The sequence below is a fragment of the Pseudopodoces humilis genome, chromosome 1, assembly GCF_049639895.1.
Source record: "Pseudopodoces humilis isolate 2021_Gansu_Grassland_sample_001 chromosome 1, ASM4963989v1, whole genome shotgun sequence".
NCBI classification, from domain to species: Eukaryota; Metazoa; Chordata; class Aves; order Passeriformes; family Paridae; genus Pseudopodoces; species Pseudopodoces humilis.
Genome location: NC_142200.1, coordinates 128,960,622 through 128,981,874, shown reverse-complemented (window position 1 = coordinate 128,981,874; position 21,253 = coordinate 128,960,622). Strand labels below are relative to the sequence as shown.

The window sequence follows — 21,253 nt, the reverse complement described above, 5'->3', positions numbered from 1 at the left end:
CCACTTCTGATTTGGCATTCAGCTCTATTTCTTTTGAAATCCCACTCAGAATATTGAAATAAAAGCCAGAAGAGGCATGGGATCTTGGAAACAGTATTCCTGACTGTCCAACGGAATGCCAGACTTAAGAAAATCATAAATAAAAGCAATAGTGTTTTGGTTACAAGAAACTTACAGATGTAATTGATACATTTTTGTATTAGGAATTATTTCATCTCTGTTTTGGTGCTGCTGTTCCTCCTAACATTCGTAGGAACCATAAATAAAACATAATTTTTCTTTGGCCCATGATATAACGAATGTAAGGATTAATTAATACTTCTAATATTTAATGTAATTAATGTAAGAAAATTAATGTAATATAAAAATAAATGCTTAAGAATCTTAGTGAAACAGAGAAGAAACTTTTAAGTACTAATAAATAGCTTTCTAGCACTGTATAATGAATAAATATACCAATAATTATATTTACTAGATGTGGCTTTCAACATCAGGTAATAAACAATAGTCTTCACAAAATTATTTAAAGCAGTAACAACTAAAAAGATTTCTTCAAGTGGGTACTATTAATGCTGTGGTTGTTTTCTTATAGTATATTTGGGAGAAAAGTACTTTCAGTGAAAAGTACTTTTCATTGTTATTCAAGGTTGAATGCATCAGTGTTGGCCTGCTGTGTTGCAAGCTGAATGATTCAGTAATTGTATGAATTAATTCATTGCAAATGAGTTTTAAATTACTGGGTAACATGACTTGGCTTCTCTGTATGTTGTTGTAACTCATGGCTTTCCCATACTTCTCTGAATGCTCTCAAAATTCTTCTGTTAATACTCATACTTCTCATAAAGCTCTGAGTTCATGCCTGCACTGGAGTTTGCAGTGTAACTTTCTTTAGCAAGCTGTACTTACAAGGGCTGTCTAAGCCAAGAGTAGATGGGATGTTGTGAAAGGGAATCCTGTGCAGTTTCCCCTGTTGCTGCAGCTCATCTTTTTCTAGTGCCTTATTTGTCTTGTTTAAAGCAACAGTACAATTTTGTGTGTACTTTATACAGTATATGTAATGGATTTGCTTTCAAAAATTGTTGCTTTCACTGTCTTTGAGCATATTCAGACATGCTCTAGCCTCCAGCTGTCAAAACTAGTTTTATCATTTTATTTCACACCAGTTTTAAATTTTTGTTTTATTTTTCCACACATGGGTACATTTTTGTATGTTTTTTTGGTTTTTTCTAATGCATACAAATAGAGCACAGAATCACAGAATGGCTGGACTGGAAGAGACCTTAAAGATCATCTAGTTCCAGCAATGTGTGTCTATATATAGCTAAGATATAGCTATATATATATATATATATATGTGTGTCTATATATAGCTAAGATATATATAGCATTTATTTAGAGAGAGAAAGAAACTGTAAATATGGTGGTTTTCATGCCCAAAACATTAAAGATTTTATTAGAACCTCAAGATATAGCTGTGGTGTTAGTTTTCCAAAGTGAGGACATGTCCCAGTTGTTTGTTATTCAAGTCACCCAGCCTTGTGATCTTGAGTTTCTTGCTGCTTTCTTGCAAATACAGTTAGTGGTAGGTGTGAATGTTACAGCCCTTTCCTTTTTGTCACTTTTTCACACTTTTATGATGCTTTTGTCACCTCAAGTTTGGATTCTGCAAAGTGCTACAGATCGAAGCAAAATCTGGAAACTGCAACTAGAGTAAAGTCTGTCTGCCTTGTGGTTAAGTGATATTTCCCATAGGCAATGCATATTTTCACTCTATCAGTACATTTCCAGGCAAAATTTAGCTTCTTATGAAGTTGTGATCCAAATTGCAGGGATCTACAGCACTGCTCTGTGAAAGTCTTATGCACCAAATACCACTGTTAAAAACGGAGCCTTGTTGAGTAATGAATTTCTGGATGTAAAATGTATTAATTTTACCATTTTTGAATGCTAGTCATGTCTGAAGTTTAAGTCATGGGTTTGGCTGGACTTTTCAGGATTGGCTTGATTTATGCTGAAGAGCTGATCATATCCAAGTGCCTTTATAGAATCTATCTTCTTTTCACCGTCTTTTCTGTCTCCTTCCCATTTTTCTCTTTCTGTCTCTTTCCACCTTCCTTCCCCACCTTTCTTTCTGTCTCTATTTTCGTACTATGTAAAGCTAATTCAAACAAGCAAATTCACTTTGGATAGTGTTGCATGCTGGTTACCATTTCGTGTAATTGGCTCTGAAGCATTTTGCCTGTGTAGCTAAATCCCTTCCCTCTGAAAACAAACAAAAAACCTTGAGCAAACAAAATATGCTGTTACTTTTTTTGACAAGATCTTTAATCTCAAGTTTGGCATATTCCTATTTCCTAACAAAAGCATCTATCATGTCAGCTATCATGGAATGAAGGAGAGATTTCTCTAAGGAACATTTTTGCTGCCAAAATAGGGCAACATAGAGGAGATTGTTTTGTGTTTCCTCTGAATACTTTGTTTCCACATATTTAAAAGAGTGGTATTTTAATAATAAGTTTTATTTTAAATCCAAACCACTCAGAGATTTTCAGGAGGACGAAAGGACAAAAATCCAGCAGCTGTCAAGGCATTCTTCCATTGCAGGACCAGATCATCTGTGCCTCGTGTTTTTTTACTGAAATACTTGTCCAGACTATTTTCAATAATATCTGAAAGGAAATTCCCATCTACCCTGTACAGCCTCTTCCTTTATTAATAAAATAGTTTCAGGATTATCCTTTGCCCTGAACAAAGCATGAGTGAACTCTGAGAGAGAGAAAGGTGGTATGTATTCAGGGACAACAGAAAGAGGAGATGGCATCTAGACTTGTAACTATAGCATAAGGCAATAACTGAGGTAAATAATTCTCACCACTGTTCACCAAGAGCAATATTGTCTGGTTCTGTACACAGGCAGCACCTGCTTTCATGTGGCTGAGCTACCTCAAAGTGATTGAAACTGTTTCTCATTATTCTTGAGGGTCTGGTCCCCTGCACTAACCTAATGGGGTTCCAGAATAACTGGGTTTTTTTTCATATTTGCAAACTCTTTGGAGTCAGGGAACAGTCTGGAGAGGAGACAGTGGCTTGTGCAGGCTTTATGTGTGAGAGGGTTTATTGGAGCAGTGCAGGCATTTTGCAGTGACTTCTGGAACACATGTGCCATGCTTCAGATTCAGCCTTTTTGGGAACCTGAGGGAACAATACCTGCTCATCCTCCTTTCACATGGAGTTCTTTTACCATTGCTGTCTCTCTGACCCCAGTCCTTCAAAGAGGTAATCTTTCTTCTCTGCCATTGCCTACCATTTAGACTCCCTTAAGAAAAAGATGTTTTAGTATACCTCAAAAGGCTAAAGCATGTTTGGATGCATGGGGCTTGTATGATTTGTCTCAGTACTTCCATTTCACATCTGGATTGTAACTTCTATAATCCTTGCTGGCAAGAAGCAGCAAGGGAGCTGTGTTGTCTCAGGCATTGTTAGGATTCAGAGCTGTGATTCTAAGAATCAGCCTGTTGTTCCCCTTTCATTCCTAAGGTGATTCTTTTTGCTGGTAATATTGTCCATTTTGAGCTGCCTCTAAAGCATTCAACACTTAAATTCTTGCCAGCTTCTGTCTCCTAGATAGGGGAGAGTTTGCATTATGTTGGACTTCCATACTGAAAAAGTCAATAGTCATTCCTCAATGTGTGCAGTGCTGGCAGGTATAGTATTTATAATATTTTAAGAAGTAGTAAGTGCTGCATCTACATCTGACTAAAGATATGGCAAAGGAGAATGAATTTTTAACAAATTGCTCTGTCATTATCTATTTGCAAACTACCAAGTGCACTACTATTCAGGATAGAGCAGAAGAAATAAAGTACCTGTTTCATCTATCTTGTGCCTTAATAACATTTATCACAATGCAATACAGAATTGTAGAATAAACTTTCTCATACACTGACAAAGTAATTGTGTGTGGTATTTAGTGATATTTCAATAATTCATCCAGATCTCAGCTCTCAACTCCTAAGAGAAATAGAGGAGAGCTGTCCAGTAGTAATTCTCTGTTAAAGAGCATTTCTCATTAACATGGGTAATCAAAATCTTTGCAAGAAGGAGAGGTGTCATAATCCACCATTCCCACTTCAAGGAAATGAATGGAATTGTGTGCTAATTAGCTTTCTTCTGTTTTTTTCCCCTGTTGCAGGACTTTCCTTTTTGTTCGAGATGGTAACCCAAATAAAAGGAATGTGCACAATGAGACATCTATGCACTTACTGTGTATGGGACCTCAGATCATGATCTCAGAGGGAGCTCTTCATCCCCGCCTGACACGACCCTCAGAAGATGACTGCAGAAGAGCTGATTGTCTGCAAATGATCCTGAAGTGGAAGGGAGCAAAGCTGGATGAAGGACAATATGAACGAGCAGCCATTGATGCTGTCGATAACAAAAAAAATACACCTTTGCACTATGCTGCTGCCTCAGGGATGAAAACCTGTGTTGAGGTAAAAGTTCATATGCAATTATAAGCTTATATATATATATATATGTTATGAGTAACTGACATGCACAGTGTTTCACAAAGCTTTTTTTCATTGGTGAGGGAATCTGATATGTTATATTAAATTGACTTTTTAACTCTATTTTTCATTAATTGTAAAAATTGAAAAGATAAACAGCCCAAAACATACACTGTAGAGAAAAATTAACGAAATGGATTACATATACATTAACTTAATGAAAATAACTCCTCAAGTTATTTGCAGTTATCCATGAAGAAGACTCATGTAGACATATAAAAATCAGAATTAATTACAAGACTGTAACAGTAGAGAAAAAGTTTTAAAGGTAGGCAAAGACATCCTATATGTGTAAAGAGACATTAAATAACAACCTGAGAGAAAATTAAAGCTCTTTTTATTTTGCAGTGCAGCTGAGACTGGAAATGGTGTCCATGTTTCAAGAACAGATTTGATGTCTTTAATTTACAGTGTCTAGCTTTTTTAATATTTTTGAAAGTAGTGGATAGTAATGAGTAATTCAGAATGACTTTTTAAGATCTTGCCTCAGATTTATTTTCAAAACAGCTCTAGTAATGAGAAGTAGTAGTTAATTGTGCTGGTAATTTAATATAAAGAACATGAGCAGGCATCTTACATTTTCAAAAACAGCTAACATCTTCATAAGTCTGTCTATTTTAACACCAAGACTTGTATTTTCAATGGCAACAATTACTTCACAGTTCAGCATTTGTATGTGAAATTTACTTTTTTTTTTCTTTCTGTTCATAATTTCATGTTTATTCAAACTATGCTCCGTTACTTACTTAGTCATCCACAAAGTTTATCACCTCTTTTTTCACCTTCTCTTCTAGATCACAACTTCATATCTTAAACAGTCGAGTCCCAGAACCTCTGGGACTTCACTGGTGATCTCCCTCTGCAGTTACAACATGATGATCTTTTCCTGATGTTCTCTGGAGCTGTTTTTAGTATTGGTGTTACTTTTACTATCTTGTGAATTTTGTACCGTGACAGATGCAGTAAGCTGCATATTATAATAAATAATGCCAAAGTTTCATATTTGAGTTTCATTAGGACTCATGAATATAAATACTATCTGATTCTGGGTATTTATATTAGTGTTTGTTTTATTGATTTTTCTAGAACCTCTTGTGCTGAGATCTCAATTTGAAAGACTTTCTTTTGTGTTCTTCATAAAGTATGTGTGGTACACCCACAGATAATCCAACAGTTCATATACCACTTTTCTGCTATATGTTGTATGAGATTGCTTTTGCACTTTGTCCAGCAACCAACTTTACAAAAACATTGAAAGATTAACTGTGTAATGTTTTAAAATTATTTATTCTGAGTTTTATGCACATGGTCCAAAAATTGTCAGTCTTCTTTATTGTCATTTTGCATTTACCTTTCCCAGACTTTGTTCTTTTCATATGCTTCATCTGGAGACAACTTCAGCTTCTTTTTTACATATGGTTCTGTCCTGTTTGTCTCTCTTCACAGATTCTTCTGATGTTCCTGGAATTTTTTTCCACACTTACTTAGTACCACTTTTTGAAAGTGGGCAGTGGATTTCTTGTCTTTTTACTGCTTCTGCAAGTTTAATGAATCCATGAGAATTGTTAATGAGTGGTTCTTTGATAGTAACATTTTGAATTAGGTCTTGCAGACTGCTCTGGACAATGTCAGGAGTTGCTTCTCTCATGTGTTTGCTGACTGTTTTGTCTATTATCCAGTCACTCACCTATGTAGTCTGAAATTTTAACTTAAGAGTCATTTATTAGCTTACATATTTTCTAAATATACTTGGGAGATGCAGTGACAAAAGTTCCCTTTATTTTTGTGTTTTCTTCCTTGCAGCACTTTTATTCTTAGTAGCCATGTTCCATTTATTGTTGTAGTTTCAGTCAGGTCATTCACCAAAGCTTTTTTTTTTACTAAATTACAGAATTATATTCCACTGGTATTTCTTGATAGAGTTAGTTTGTTTATTTATTTATCAGGTTTTTTTGGGGTTTATTTTTAAAAAGGTATATAGTATCACCTTCTCTATGATTCTCACGTTACGTTTGCTGGTTGTATTCCACCAAGTTTCCAGATATTGTCTGAGAATTCTCATTTAAAGTTTGTAATTTCAATTTCCCAGCCTCAGCTGTGCAGCCTCTTGAACTGAATATTCTTCTTTACCTTGTGGTTCTTCATTTGTCCTTTTTATAAAAAAAGTTGAGACAGTGTCTTTTTATTTCCAGTATCCAACCCCTCTTTCATTCTGGTAGTTATATATATCATCCTTAGTTTTTTGAGCTTCTAATGAATGAAAACTCATCTTCCTGATGCCATTTTCTATGCTATTATTTAAGTTTCTGCCTCTCTGGTTCCCTGCTCAGTAGTGAGAGGAGTTAAGAAAATGTTGCTGGTACTTAACCTCCAGTAACACAGCCTGAATCTCACCTTTTCTTCCCTCTCCCCCATATTGTTGCAGCTTCTCAAGCTGCATACCAGCAGTTTGTCTGCACCATGTGCTTAGAAATTATTTACATACTTACTGATTTTCAGCAGGGAGGCAAGTGACCATGCAGTCTTTGCTAGCTGAAGTATACTCAGACCCAGCTAACTATATACCTGGTTACTGAATGACATATAGGTGTTGTCTGGCTCTTTCTTTCATCCAAAATAAATCATGGTTATAAGATTGAGTTAGAGTCTCTTGTGATGTGATTTATTTGTAAATAAATATCAGGCTGTCTCCAAGTCTGTGTTACTACTGCTTTTATTTTGATTGTCAAGTTTTTATTCTTTCGGATTTGATAAACAAACTAATTGCAATGAACTATATAAAGGTTGCTCTTGTTCTCTCAGTTTAGTGCCACTTATTTGATCCAACTTTTCCTGATAAATTCGGCCTACAGGCATTTCACTTGCAGGTGTTCTATCTATCCTTCTTCAAGATGAGACATCTGCTTTTAAACATTTTTTTATTTACATTATTATAAAATAGAGGACAAATGTGCATGTCATATGAGAAAATGGGAGATAGCAACTCGCAATGAATGACCTCTGAAAAAAGTTGGTGAAAACCATGCACATAAAATGATTTGATATAAGAAAGGTTGTTTCAGGTAGAGAAATAGTAAACAGAAGAAAACTTCAGTAACAAGTTTCCAACATATTTCAGTGTCTGGTATTCATATATTCAGTATCTGTTTCTGCCTTCATGTCCCTACATGGGGCTATACAGTGGTATTAGAGACAGACACAACAGTTTAAAAAGTATCAAGAGCATGAAGCAAATGGGCTCATGCAGTAGGATCCAAGCAGGCTGTAATGTCAGAAAGAATCACAGCTGCTGCAGAGTGAATTGTGGTTCTGGAGCTGGGCTGCAGCTTTTAACTGCAGACTAAAGTCAATTTGTTTTAAGCTCATCATAAAAGATCACAGTTTGTACTTCTTTACAAATGATTGTTCTATTTCTCAGTGTCTGTAATGTGATTCATTAGATAAATCCAGTTACTAGACTGCTAGTTCCCCATTTAATTATATAAACTGGGTTATATTATCTTGCCAATAGATATTGTAATTGTGGAAACCATTTCTGACTCTCATTTGCTTTCAGTTTGCCTTTGAAGAAGAATTTAGTCTGATTCACATGGATTGCAATTTGCCAGAGTTATGTAGTCCTAATTAGTCATGGTTTCTGCATTAGAAACATAGTGTACACCCAAGTTCAAACTTCTTTATGTGCCCTACCATGGGACACAGGACCTTGGATCTGAGATATCCTAAATCCTCCAGTCTGTGGTCTGTAGTCCTTCTAACTACTTCAACAGGAACTGGTTTATGAACGGGAGCACTATGTGCCTTCACCAAGCTTGAAACTGAGAGATTGGTGAAGGAATTTAACAATTATCTCTTTGGTCCTAGAAGTATTTGAGGATTAAAATTTTTAACAAAAAGGAGATAAAAAACCTAATCTTAATCCTCAAATTGTCCTCCCTCTCTCCAGAAAACTGAAGGTCTCTTAGAATCCCAGGAGTGCCTTTTGTACTTTTCTTGCAGTGGTTACTCTCACTTCAGAGTGGCATTCCTCTTTATTGTCTCCTTCACTTTCCACCATGTTTCAGGAAAAACCCAGTTCTGTACCTTTGCTGATCCCCACCACACCCAAATAAGAAAAGGAAACCCCAAGTGTAGATCCTTTTGGGTGAAGTACCTAATAGCTGACTTGTTCAGAGCTGATAATCAAATGTGCAGTCTTGATACTACTCCATTCATATCTGTTAGATTTTTCCTCCCAGCAAAAAAGCTGTGTGGAGCCCATTGCTAAAGGTAGTCTGGGTAAAATTACGTGCTTACCTCAAACTACTGGATTGACAATAATAACTTTTGTGCTGAACAGATTTGATTTTATGCAGATACATTCCACACTATCACAGTATATTTGGCATATTAAATGGTACTTTTACAATTGTTTAAATTGCTAATATGGTTGTTTAGATTATTAATCTCAATTAATCAAGCAACACGAGGGTTTTTAACAGTGCTTCTAGAGAAATATGGTATCATTATTAAAAACTTGTTGCTTTGCATATTCCTCATCTTGCAGATTAGATTTTGAGCTGCATAAGTCTATGGAATGTTCTTTCAAATATATTTATTATTCTTTTTCCTCAGAAGGTGTCTTAGTTGCCTCAGTTACATTTCTCTTAGAGGTTAAAATGAACAGACAGAATATGATATTCAGGTTAACAAAGTTTTGGGAATGTTAAGAAGTTTAGACAGAACTAAGGTTGACTATGTATCTTGGTAATTGTCCCAGTTTCATCTGTATTTCTGCCTGATACTCTGCTATGAAGATCAAATACTCAATGACATTAGTATCATCTCAACCAAATCTTGGCATTGTACTGGTTTGTGGTATTTTTGGGTTTGCTTTTTTTTTTTTTTTTATTTTGGAGAATGTGGGAAAAGTTTCCCAATCTACAAGAATGAATCCAGGTTGGTAAAAGACATTCTGTATTCTGCAGTGACAAGGGAAATTTTCTACTGAAGAAAAAATTAAGGAGTGATTGATCATGATCTAAAAGGCTTATATGAAGAACAGATAATTTTAGGAAAATTTGGAGTTTTTTAGATGTATAAAACTTAGAACCGGAGTTTTGAAATACTCTTGATAGTGTTGTTACAGACATCATGATCTGAAGGCAAGATAATGTTTATCAACTTTATTTAGAAACAAGATGAATCATATTAGTAAAGCTATAAAGGTGTCATGATAAATCAGCAGAATGGTTCATCTGAGCCTTTAAAATCTGTGGCATATGCTGTCCTTGCTTATATCGGGTCAGATTATAGCAGGAGACCAAGTTAGCAAGTTAAGGAGAGCAGCACAAGGGTTTTAATAATTAGAGACTGCATTTTGGGAGGGTTACTGGCAAGAGACAAGGTTGGTGAAATGGCACAATACTGGACCATATTAGAATTGCTAGAATTCACATTATTTCATTTCACTTTTTTCATGTCCTCAAAAACAAAGTAGAGCTGCCAGCAGTATTTTGTGCTCCCTGTGAATCCGTATCCTCTCATCTCTCCTACACAAGGAATCTCCTATTTTCTGTCAGCACAAGTGAACAAATGGTGAAGTTGTGCCTATGTAGAAAGAATATTTAAAGGTGTTTTTAGTTCCATCTTGACACATGCTTGAGGGCTTCAGATTCCTCCTTTTCTATGGGGCACTGACCATATGTATAAAGCAGAATTTTAGTCTTTAAAACCTAACATATTGTGCAACATTAACTTGTAATGTATTTCTTAGATTTTGTGGTTCTGTGTAATTTCTGTGGCTATAGGTATAATTGTGCATGAAAACAAGCAGTAATTTATTTAATAACAATAATAATCCTTGTTTCTAAAGACCCTTATTATTATTATTAATAATAATATTATTGTAATAATTGTTCTGTTTTTCTTGTTTGTGTTTTTGTTTTTTTTCTTCTTAGCTCACATGCCTTTTCTTTAGGATATTATTAGAATTGCTAATTAATAACTGCTTACTTTGCCATTTTACTTTTCAGCTTCTAGTAAAACATGGTGGAGATTTGTTTGCAGAAAATGAAAATAAAGATACCCCATGTGACTGTGCAGAGAAACAGCACCACAAAGAGCTGGCTCTTAACCTGGAATCTCGAATGGTATTTTCACGTGATCCTGAAGCTGAAAGCATTGAAGCTGAGTATGCTGCTTTAGACAAAAAAGAGGTCAGAGGATACTTTAAATCTGAAGTATTTTACACATTTATATTTGTAGCAGTTACATTGTGACACAAGTCTGCAAGTATTTCAGTAGGTACTGTACTTCGTACTTTGTAAACAGTTTTAGCGAAGCTCTTTGTAATTTTCAAGTTAAGCTCTGAGAACATAGCAAATACATTGTCAAAAGTAAACAAATTTTATTCATATTTTAATTATGTGGACTGTCTTGCAGGCTGCAAGGCTGGAGGTGATACAGTAAGGCCAGTAAGTTCAGAAACAGTTTCTTTAAACCAAACATTATTTAATTAATTTTTTTTATTTCTTTAGATGCCTTTTTGTCTCAAAAATTAGGACAAAAGAAATTCTGAAAATGAGAAAATCTGTGGAATAGAGCAGGGAAAAATTTCCAGTGGATCTTCCTGGACCGAGACTGGGTTGAATGTTACAAAAAACACTCAAAACTGACTAGTGCAGAACTTCAACATAGTGATTTACTTTCTTGTTTTATAACATGATCCCTGAAGCTACTGCATACCAGAATTTGTATGAAAAACAGATATTAACAAGTGGTGTTACTTCCAAGTAAATTTTTGAAAGAGAGAGACAGTTCACTGACAAAAAATTGGCTTGAATTCTGTTATGCCTTACTGTGATTCCGTAAAGATAATTTGACCAAAAAGATTCTGAATACAAGTTCCCTCCCCTTTCATGATCAGATTTTAGTTAACTAAAATTCTAAATAAGAACACATAGATAAATTATATGATTCAGTAAATATTACAGATTAATTCTGTTTAAATTAATGGACAATAGATTTCTGTATGGTTGCTCCCTTCAGAAATAGCATGGCTTGGCCTTTTACTAGCTGGGCCCACTTGTGGCCTAATGATATATAAAAGAAAATACGTAAGTAGGCTTAGATCACATTAACTGTTCCCCTCAAAAATGCGACTCGTGATCACTTTTATTTGCAAGTAAGAAAGTCCATTTAATTTTTTGACAATTTTTCTTGGATAAATTCAAATATAAACAGCCTTAATTAGTTTATTCCTAGATAAGACATTTAGAGATGAGGTTTAATATATTTAGTATGTTGAAATAGCAAATTAACTCACTTTAATTTCTCTGAATATTTCCATGTAGAGGCATCCAAATTGTAGGAAAATAGTTTGAAATTGTATTTTCTCTCTTGGCAGAAACACTTTAAAGGGCTGCAGCCACTTCTAGCCACAGTTGCAGTTTATCACTCCTTTGGTTATGCAAGTAGAGCTATTCAGAAGGTTATGTTTTCAGCTGGATCATAGCAATGTTTTGGCTTAAAAGAATAAAAAGTTTTAAAGAGTGGTAATATGTAACTGTATTATTTAAGTTGAATAGTTGTTATCATCATAAACCAGGGGTTTGCTGGCATATGCACCAGCACAGGTGAGAAGACGAGGAACTTACAGATATGGGTGGAACAAATCAAGAGCCACTTGAATAGGCTTTTCTGCAAGAGAAGATGTTGTCTCATGCCTGTTTAAGGTAGATGCTGAGCAAAACCAGCTTAAAGACTTGATAGTTACAAGGGACTGTACAGTTGTCCATCTCACATACCAGGGCAGCTTTCCCATGTGTTCTAAGTGTTCACAAGCCAAAAAATGTCAGCTTGGAATTTGGTACATCAATTGATGACCTTGGGGATTTACACAGAACAATTCTATCTTCATGTGCTCCCTGCTGGTTTTTCCCCCCTTTCTTTATGACTTTCCAGGGGGATAATTTCTCGAACATCTTGTTTATCTCTAAGAGAACAAATGCTGGCACAAGGGAGATGCCAAGAGCATGTAGCCAGGAGAAGTTAATCTTTCAATCTTAGCCCCCAGAGTGCCAAAAGCAGTTGAAAAAACAGCCTTAGAAAGAGTTGCACTGAGCTGTGCTCCAAATGACTGCATGTCCTCATCCTCCAGGTTGGTATACAAATGTCTGGGATGGGCAGTGACAGCTGCACTTACCACTCACTGGCTATGGTGATGCCTCTGTCAAAAACCCCAGAGCACAGATGCTTCACCAGAAATGCCTCTCAAGGATGATCCTCTGCTTTTTTTCTCTTAGATTCATTTTTATATATTATTAAACACTGAGGGACAGAGTGTACAAAATGCTTGTTTAGCATAGTATTCAGCTTGTAATTGTTGCCATTCAACATTCTTCCAAAACAGAAAATATTCATTCATGAATAATTAAAAAACTTTGAACACTAAGAAATGCATTTTCAAAGGAACTGCATCTTTTGAATGAAGGTTACAGGAAAAGATAAAACATTTGAAAACCATGAATAGAGTTTCTTCCCAGACAAAACAGCCAAATGGGCTTAACTCCAGTGTTTAAGATCTGCACAGTAATATCTGGGATGATAGTACCCAATACTTCCCCTTCCAAGCCTGCTATGTTTACAGGAGGACACAATCCTTATTTTCTTGATTCTTTGCTCTTACTTTGATGAATAATCTCAAAAATAAAAACCTTTGTTACATAAAATATAAATCTATCTTTTAAATCTAATTGAAGATACACTAAATAATATGACAGTAAGTGACTGTTCTTAAGCTGCTTTTACAGATTTTGGTTGTTCTTTTGCATAGTCTTTTACACTGCTGTTTGTTGTAGCATGAGAGCATATTTGTCTTGGTAATGTATCCCTGGGAGTCCTCAGACTGTAAGGGTCCTTCCTTTCAATCAAATCATGTAATATTTTAAATTTACATAACACCTGGGAATGAGCAGTACTTCAGAGCAGATCATCCAGAACCATTTTGGTTGTCAGCCAGACACAGTGAAATACCTTCTGCAATAGCAAAATATATAATTCCTTTATTCCTTTTATATATGTGCCACGGAATACTGTAGAAATACACTGCTAGTGAGTGTATCACAGATTTGTATCAGATTTACTGAGTGTATAATAACTGGAATGATTTTTTTCAGTTCCTGAATTAATGTCATATAAATATATAAGTAATATAAATACCATAAGTGCAAAGAGTTATCTTAAATTATTCAAATTTATTTTATCTCTACAGGTAGAGGATGGTTTATGAAGTGAAAGGAGAGAAGGGGACTACATTTAGTTAAGATATATGTAGTCTCAATATATATATATAGTGCATATAATTTTACTTGAATGAGTTAAGTGGAGTATAAATAATTTTTTAATATATTATTCTATTAACTGTAGAACTCCATCCACCCATAAAGAAGGATGTTTACATGAAGTGTTTTGGCACCATTTAATTATATAATCATCACTTTAGCAAAGAGTTACTTTTCCCCGTCTATTTTAATGTTGCTTTAAAAGAGAAGAAAGTAATAATAGTTTGAAATTAACTGTTAAAGTAATCAACTTACATAACTAAAATACTTTCAGGAGAAAAAAAATACTATAATTTATTATATCTAAATGTTAGTAGTAAAAACTGGAGAAGAAAATAGTTTCAAAGAGGGGCTCTTGAGAATACAGAAGTGTTGGAATCTGTAGTAAGAAGCTCAGTAATGCATTAAAGTAGTAACTCTCATAGTATATTTTGAAATCATTATATAGTTAAATGATGCCAATATTGAACAATGTCTTTTTCACAGCAAATATCAATAAAGAGTTCCTCCATAAATTACCATTAAAGGAGGTCTTCAAGCATCGTAAACTGTAATCAAAATCCTTTACAGCACGTGGCATTGCAGAGATAAGTCATCAGTGTTTGAAGTAGTTAAAAACAAACCTCTTTGATATTACATACTAGATGTATGTTACATCCTCATAGCTAAAGACTGTATCTTGACAAATCTCTACAAGATTGCATTGTACACATTAACATTTTTAAGGTTCCCATTGTATAAAGTCTTCACTCTGGAATTTCCAGATTAGCCACCTTAATAGTGCCAGTCTAAAATTTCTTTTCTTTCAGCTTCTTTTTGGGCTCATATGTTATTTTATGAAACAAATGTCTGATGTTTCAAACACATTCTTAGGGAACGTTTCCCTCATTACTTAAAAAGATAAAATTAGGATTCTTAAAAACTGATGATCCAAAACTCCCTGCTGGGTTGTGTGGCGTGCTCCAGCATAGATAATATAATAGTCTGTTACTCAAGGGGAGATACTTGCCAGTGTTTGACCTAGAACCAATCAGTTAAATATAATTCTGAACATATCTGCACTTCAGGATAAAATACCAGGTCCTAAAATATGCTTATATGCTGCAAGTTTAACAGAAAAGGTATTTTTTCTTATGATGTGTATGGTCTTAAAGAATTGAGTAATGTTATGCTGACACAGCTGATTGCTTTACAATTGCAATTCAAAATGGAGTTCAGATTCAGTCGTGACCATTTTGCGTCTATTTTTTTGCTGTATATATAGCACAATGATAACCATTCTGGCACACAGTTGTTTCTAGCCCTGTCTCTCTGAGATGTTTTATAAAAATTATCTCTTCTGAAATAAGTTAAGAAGGTCGGTTAAATTCCAGACTTCTATTAATCCAAGTGGCCCAGATTTATTTCAGTGCAAGCCATTAACGTTCAGATTGTCCTTTATTGAGTCATGCATGATCAGCACTGGAAGGACATAAAGAAACTGCCTGAACTTGAGCAATCATGATACAGGTCAGGACACTCACAGGTCACTTCTCTTCTGCTTTGCTTGCTTTCTCAAAAAGAACAAAGACCCAGTGCAGATCTGTGGAGCATTACTCTTGCTGATGACAAGTTTCTAGTATGGAGAAGCACCTGTTTATTTCACTGATTAGCTAACAGGAGATGTCCTTGTGTGAGTCAGCTATGGTTTTAGATGTATTGTGGAGTTAATTATGATGTCTGGAATACAGGAAGCAAGTTACATTTTTAGAGTAGGTATCTCAAAAGAACAAAATCATTTAGAAATCCAGGGTGTCCATTCTCCCCATCACTTCTGCCTTTTGCTTGTTATCCTTAGAGAGCAGAGTTTTATTTAGATTGTAACCTCTCAAGGATACAACCAGCCTTTTGCTTTCTGTCTAAATATTTATGCATACATTTGTGTCCTTGTAATCTAGCACTGGAGAGTCCACTGGACTGTGGTCTACATAAAACCAAAATATAGATAGTAAATAATGATACATAGCCTTGACTGTCATTATCTGTCACCACTGCTGCTGTGTCCTTCCGTCTCCAAATTGCTGGAGACAACTGTCATTTGGTGGCCGTGTTCCTGATTAGTTCTGAGCATGTAACACTTTATATCAAATGCTTTAAATATATTGTTAACTTACTGTTAGCTTACCCTTTAAATAAATAAATAAAATCAGTGCACATAAGAATAGTGGTTTTTACATATCCTTTCAGTATCCATTCCCTTTATAGACCCTCCCACTTTTTTTTTCTTTTCCTACCTATAGGGCAACACTAGTGCAACACTAACAAATACATTATTTGCTGTCATAGTCTTCCTTTCATAGTTTTAAAAAGCTGTCTGCAAATATTTGTGTGTATCTCTGCTCACTTGGTCTGAGCTAAATTCAGAATCCTAAAATTATTTCTTTTTGTCTTTCTGATTTGACCTTTTTTAATGCTCTAATAAGGGAATGGATCTCCAAACCGGGAAGGCAGCTGGATGATCTGCTCTCTGTAGGACTATGAGAGTTGGCCATTGTTTCTCAAAAAGAGTTTTGGTATCTCCACGTACAATATATCCCCAGCCTTGGAGATACCCAAAAGCCAGCTGAACATGGTCCTGGCAGCTGGCTCTAAGTGACCCTGATTGAGGAAGAAGGTTGAAACAAATGACATTTGAAGGTCCCTTCCAACCTCAACCCTCATAGTGTTTCTGTGAACATCTAATTGCATGTCTCATCTGTCCTATGCAGGACTGAATTTGCTCCTGAAAGGGTGATATTGCCTCAGAAGATCCAGATACTGGATTCTGCTCACAAACTTCTCACTGTCTAATGTTTCAGTGTATATCCTCCTCCAGATCAGTTCAGAGTTAATGGGGTCTCTATTAATGTATAGTGTCAGAGAATCTATATGCAGTGTATGACGACCTGTCCTCTTCTCTAAATCCTTAGTTCAAATCTTGTCATGCATTCTTCATACCTATTCGGCAATACCTGAGGCCTAATCACTGAATCAAAGTTCATCTAGATTAAAAGCTAGATTTTTCACAAAATCTTTTTTGGGGAGAGAGAGCCAGTGTTAGGCTAGCTTATCATTGATGGCTTCCTGTTATCATGAACTTTAGAGAGTTCTTCCATATGGAGTGTTTCCATATAACTTTGCACGGTCATTGGTGTGCACAATGGATAAATTTTGTCCCGTACTGCCTCACAGTTGAGATGGTGATCAGTAACAGAGCTTTGAATGCTTTCTTTCTAATATTATATTAGAGACTAACTTGAAAATATTATACATAAATTATCTTTCTTCTTCTTCTTAAAGCCATATGAGGGGCTACGACTTCAAGATCTGCGAAGGCTTAAGGATATGCTGATTGTGGAATCTGCTGACATGCTTCAAGCCCCTCTCTTTACTGCAGAAGCTCTACTTCGGGCACACGGTAATCCCAAACCTTTAAGTCTAAAGAAACTGCTTTCAGCAAATTCAAAACCACAGTTTTATGTTTGCACTTCCTTTCCAAGTAAAAGAGAAGTAATGGTTAATAGCAGGAAACAGACCACACAGTACTTCAGAAAGAAGTACAGCTGCAATATGTCAGAAAACATTCAGGCAGACAGGGAAGCCAACAGAAAAGTGATTCAAACTAGGAATTATAATGGAAGACAGTTTACCTTAAGCAGTGTGGAAAAACAGAACTGCCCTATTTTGGTGAGAGATATGGGAGTAAAACTTACGTGGTCTTATATGTCAAAAAAGTCAAATTCATCAAACCTATTTTTGTCAGACCATTGGTTTTCTGCCACTATGTATTTGTGTATAAAACTGGATCAACATTTTTTAAATTTATTTTTTCTTGCAATAAAAGCAGTCTGACCACTGTAATAAGTGGTTGGAAATTGCCTTGGGGTTTAAATTATATGAGTGTATGTCCTTTGGAGGATTTTTTATAGTTACACTTTTAATCCAGGGTATGCTTTTCCATGTGCATATCTAACCAGTTTATTTTCACCGAAGTAAGTCTGTACTCTTGTTCAAGTTAAACTGGGGTTGTCAGAAAGGGGATATACTGAGTTCAGTGTGTTTTCTCCAGACAAAAGTATCTCTGTATCTCTGAAACTTTGATTCAATGATTCAAAACTTATGCTTACTGAAGCATCTGCATTGTTACTTTATGCCAAAGGAACTACTCAGGCAGTTAATGGTTTGCATGCTCATTACTGTGTTGCTGGATTAAGCTTTCATACCCTTTTATTTTTGTGGGCTCCTTGTTAAAGTTAGCGGGAGAGGGAAAAGTGAAACAGAAAGACATTATTTTAAACCCACAGCTTTTGGTACACTTTCATGAGGAGCTGTGGTACCTGAAACTGATCTCTTTTACATTCTTTTCCATAGCCAGTATTTATGTTCCTTTTAACACTGAATTAAGTAAACATGAACTTGTGCCAGTAGTAGGATATTTAAGGCACAGTCCTTACATATATATTTTATGTTGATTCTTTAATTCTTTTTTGTGTTTATAGTATGTGCAATATTTGAATGGTGTATTGTATTCTCAGAATATTCTCAGTAAGGCTAAAAATTATAAATACTTGACTGAGTAGCCTCCACAACTTGTGCAGATACTTTGAAGAGGAAAATTGTGACGATACTGTTAAAACTCTCAGCTCGGTCTGCAATTAGTTGAAAATCAGTGAGGTTGATGTAAATTGTGGAGAAATGTCTGCCAGCATCTAGCAAACAGGAATTGAAAATTGAGAAGAAATCAGTCTGTGTTGGAAAGGTCATTCTACTGATGTTGCCTTAGTGATGTTCTGGTAACTTAATGCAATTGGCCAGTGCACAGAAAGAAGCACAGACAATTAGCAAGTCATGAGAAAGTCAACTGTTTTGCCTGTAGCTGTATTGATTCAGCTTAGGAAATAACTCAGGTATTTGCAGAAGTTTAGAGAATTGACATCAAATGACAAATCGTAATTTTTGGTATTAAATCTTGAAATTCACAAAAAAATAATATGAAATCTTGGTTTAATTCACACAAGGTATGAAAAGCATGTTTTAAATTCTTGGAGAGATCATGCTTATATACCAAGTTTAATAGTTTACAGGCATATAATATTTAATCCACCAGCCTTTGTTTTCTTTAATTGTACAAATATATCAATTTATCGACACATAAGTTAAAAGTGTATTTTCCTTTTTTTCCTTTTAATCGAGAGACAGAAGCATGTAGAATTAAAGCCAAGATGAAAAAAATGTTTTTGTGGCAGTCACAAAAGCAGATAACTTTACAGTTTTTCTGCAAGTGTTTTTTCAAAATTATTTCTCTTCTAGTTCATTATACAGCAATGGATTTCAGGATAAAAAATATGCAGTTCAACAAATATAACTACCTTGTATTTACTAAAATTCGTAAGTTAGTAAAGAGAACACAGTGGATCCATTTAGTGCCTTAACCCTTGCTAATTTTAAAGATACGGTGCAACAAAGAAGCTCAAGAAAATTTCTAGCAAATTTTATCTGTATCTTAACATCAGTCAGCCTCTCTCTGAAAGGTTATAAATTCAGGGTAGTATGAAAAATGCTGATAAAATTTATAAATTTTGAAGTGTAAATGTGTTCAGGACCCATATCTTTAAACATTCAACCTGTGATGTTTTAGCTTAGATAAGTAAGGACCTTATCAATAAATCATCTGCAGCTCAAAGAATTTTTTTTTAACAGGGGCACTACCTTTGCTAAGTTCAGTGCTTAGAACACATATCTTATTTTCCCAGCACTAATACAGTATGGGAAAACTATCTTTTCCTTATAAAAATAAAACATCTTTTAGTTCATAACATTGGTGTTTCTTTGGGAGTCCCCAGCACTTAAAAAAATCCCCAAACTTTAACATATTTATTTAAAGTGGTAGGAAAAATTGGGAAATTTCTTATAATTTATGAAATTCAAGTTTGTCTGATCTGCATGTAGTATTGATGAATTTAGATTCAAATCTGCATAGGAATTTGATAGATTAATATTTAAATGAGAACTTCTAAGTATTTTTGGTAGAAAAAACTGCTGTTCTGAAGATACCTTTAGTGTTAATCATAGGAATCAGAAACAGAATACATTTCAAACAATTGTGAAGAAAGATCTGATTTAGTGTTAAGATACTTTGTTTCACTAGTTGTTCTTTGTATATAAATGGGCAGTGCTAATTATGAATAAAAGTAAAACATTCACTAACACTTAATTATATAATAAAATGTAGTGAGAATATATAAAATTTTCTTTTCACTCATGTGGATTTTTTTCCCCCCCCGGAAACACATAATTTATGTGCATATATATAAAGACTGGAAACTCATTAAGTCACAAACCTTCTTGTAATCCAGTTAGATGTTAGTCTTCTTCCTGTATTTCCTGCTTCATTAAAAAAAAAACAAACACACAACAGATAAAGTTGAATCCATATTAAACAATTACTTCTTTTCATAAAAAAAAAAAATGAAAATTCAGTGGTGTGAGGGCTGGTATGTTTTCATCTGTCTGTGAAAGTCAGTACAGTTCTGGTTTTAAATTGAGTCTTCTAGCTACTACATTTGCTGTAAATAAATAACAAAAATAATGTTAAGACATATTACAGTGAAAGGAGATGCAGTTATTTACAAAAATGTAATGCATTACATATTACTTTGGAATATGTTCTCTGAAATACAATGTCTGAAGTTCCATTCTATCACACTTTGTTATAGTTAATTTTATTTTGGTTTTGTTTAATGTTTATATATTATTTTGAGGGTGCAAAATATGTTTTAAACTTTGTCAGGTACATAATTTCCTGTATCTCTATATTTCTGGAAGACTGGGACAGGGAGAAGTTACTTGAAGCCTGGATGTGTAACCCAGAGAATTGCTGCCAGCGTTCAGGGGTTCAGATGCCAACTCCCCCTCCGAGCGGATACAACGCATGGGACACGCTCCCTTCCCCGCGAACTCCACGCACTACTCGCTCCTCTGTCACTTCCCCTGATGAAATCAGCCCCTCACCAGGAGACATGGACACAGCTGTGGTAAATTTATAGACATATCTCAAACCAGCAGGGCAAAACAGCTGACTTCTAAACACAGTGCACCTGTGTAGACAGGGGAGCTTATATAAAAATACCTTTGTGAAAGTATAAAGTGTTTCTCTTTCCAAAAGTGGTGATCAGAGAAGTTGACACCTTAAACGTTCTATATGATAAAGCAGTTGAGTATCTGGCAAATACAAACCATTGTGTTTTTACCTTGGTTGTCACTCACAAACTCTCATTTTAGACAGCTAGAGTCACATCAGTGCATTTGGCTCTTTTGAACTTCTCATCTCATCCCTATCAAGAT

At 35.0% G+C, this 21,253-nt stretch overlaps 1 protein-coding gene across 4 annotated transcripts in view; it reads left to right on the top strand.

The window, feature by feature from the left end:
- ANKIB1 (ankyrin repeat and IBR domain containing 1) overlaps positions 1-21,253 on the top strand; it is an 88,502-nt gene that overhangs the window by 41,111 nt on the left and 26,138 nt on the right. For all 4 annotated transcript variants that reach the window (XM_014248558.2, XM_014248559.2, XM_005518794.3 and 1 more), the window contains exons 3-6: positions 4,193-4,493; positions 10,583-10,765; positions 17,210-17,327; positions 20,735-20,943. In XM_014248558.2, the coding sequence (XP_014104033.1) occupies positions 4,193-4,493; positions 10,583-10,765; positions 17,210-17,327; positions 20,735-20,943 (811 nt within the window). The remainder of the gene's footprint in view (positions 1-4,192; positions 4,494-10,582; positions 10,766-17,209; positions 17,328-20,734; positions 20,944-21,253) is intronic.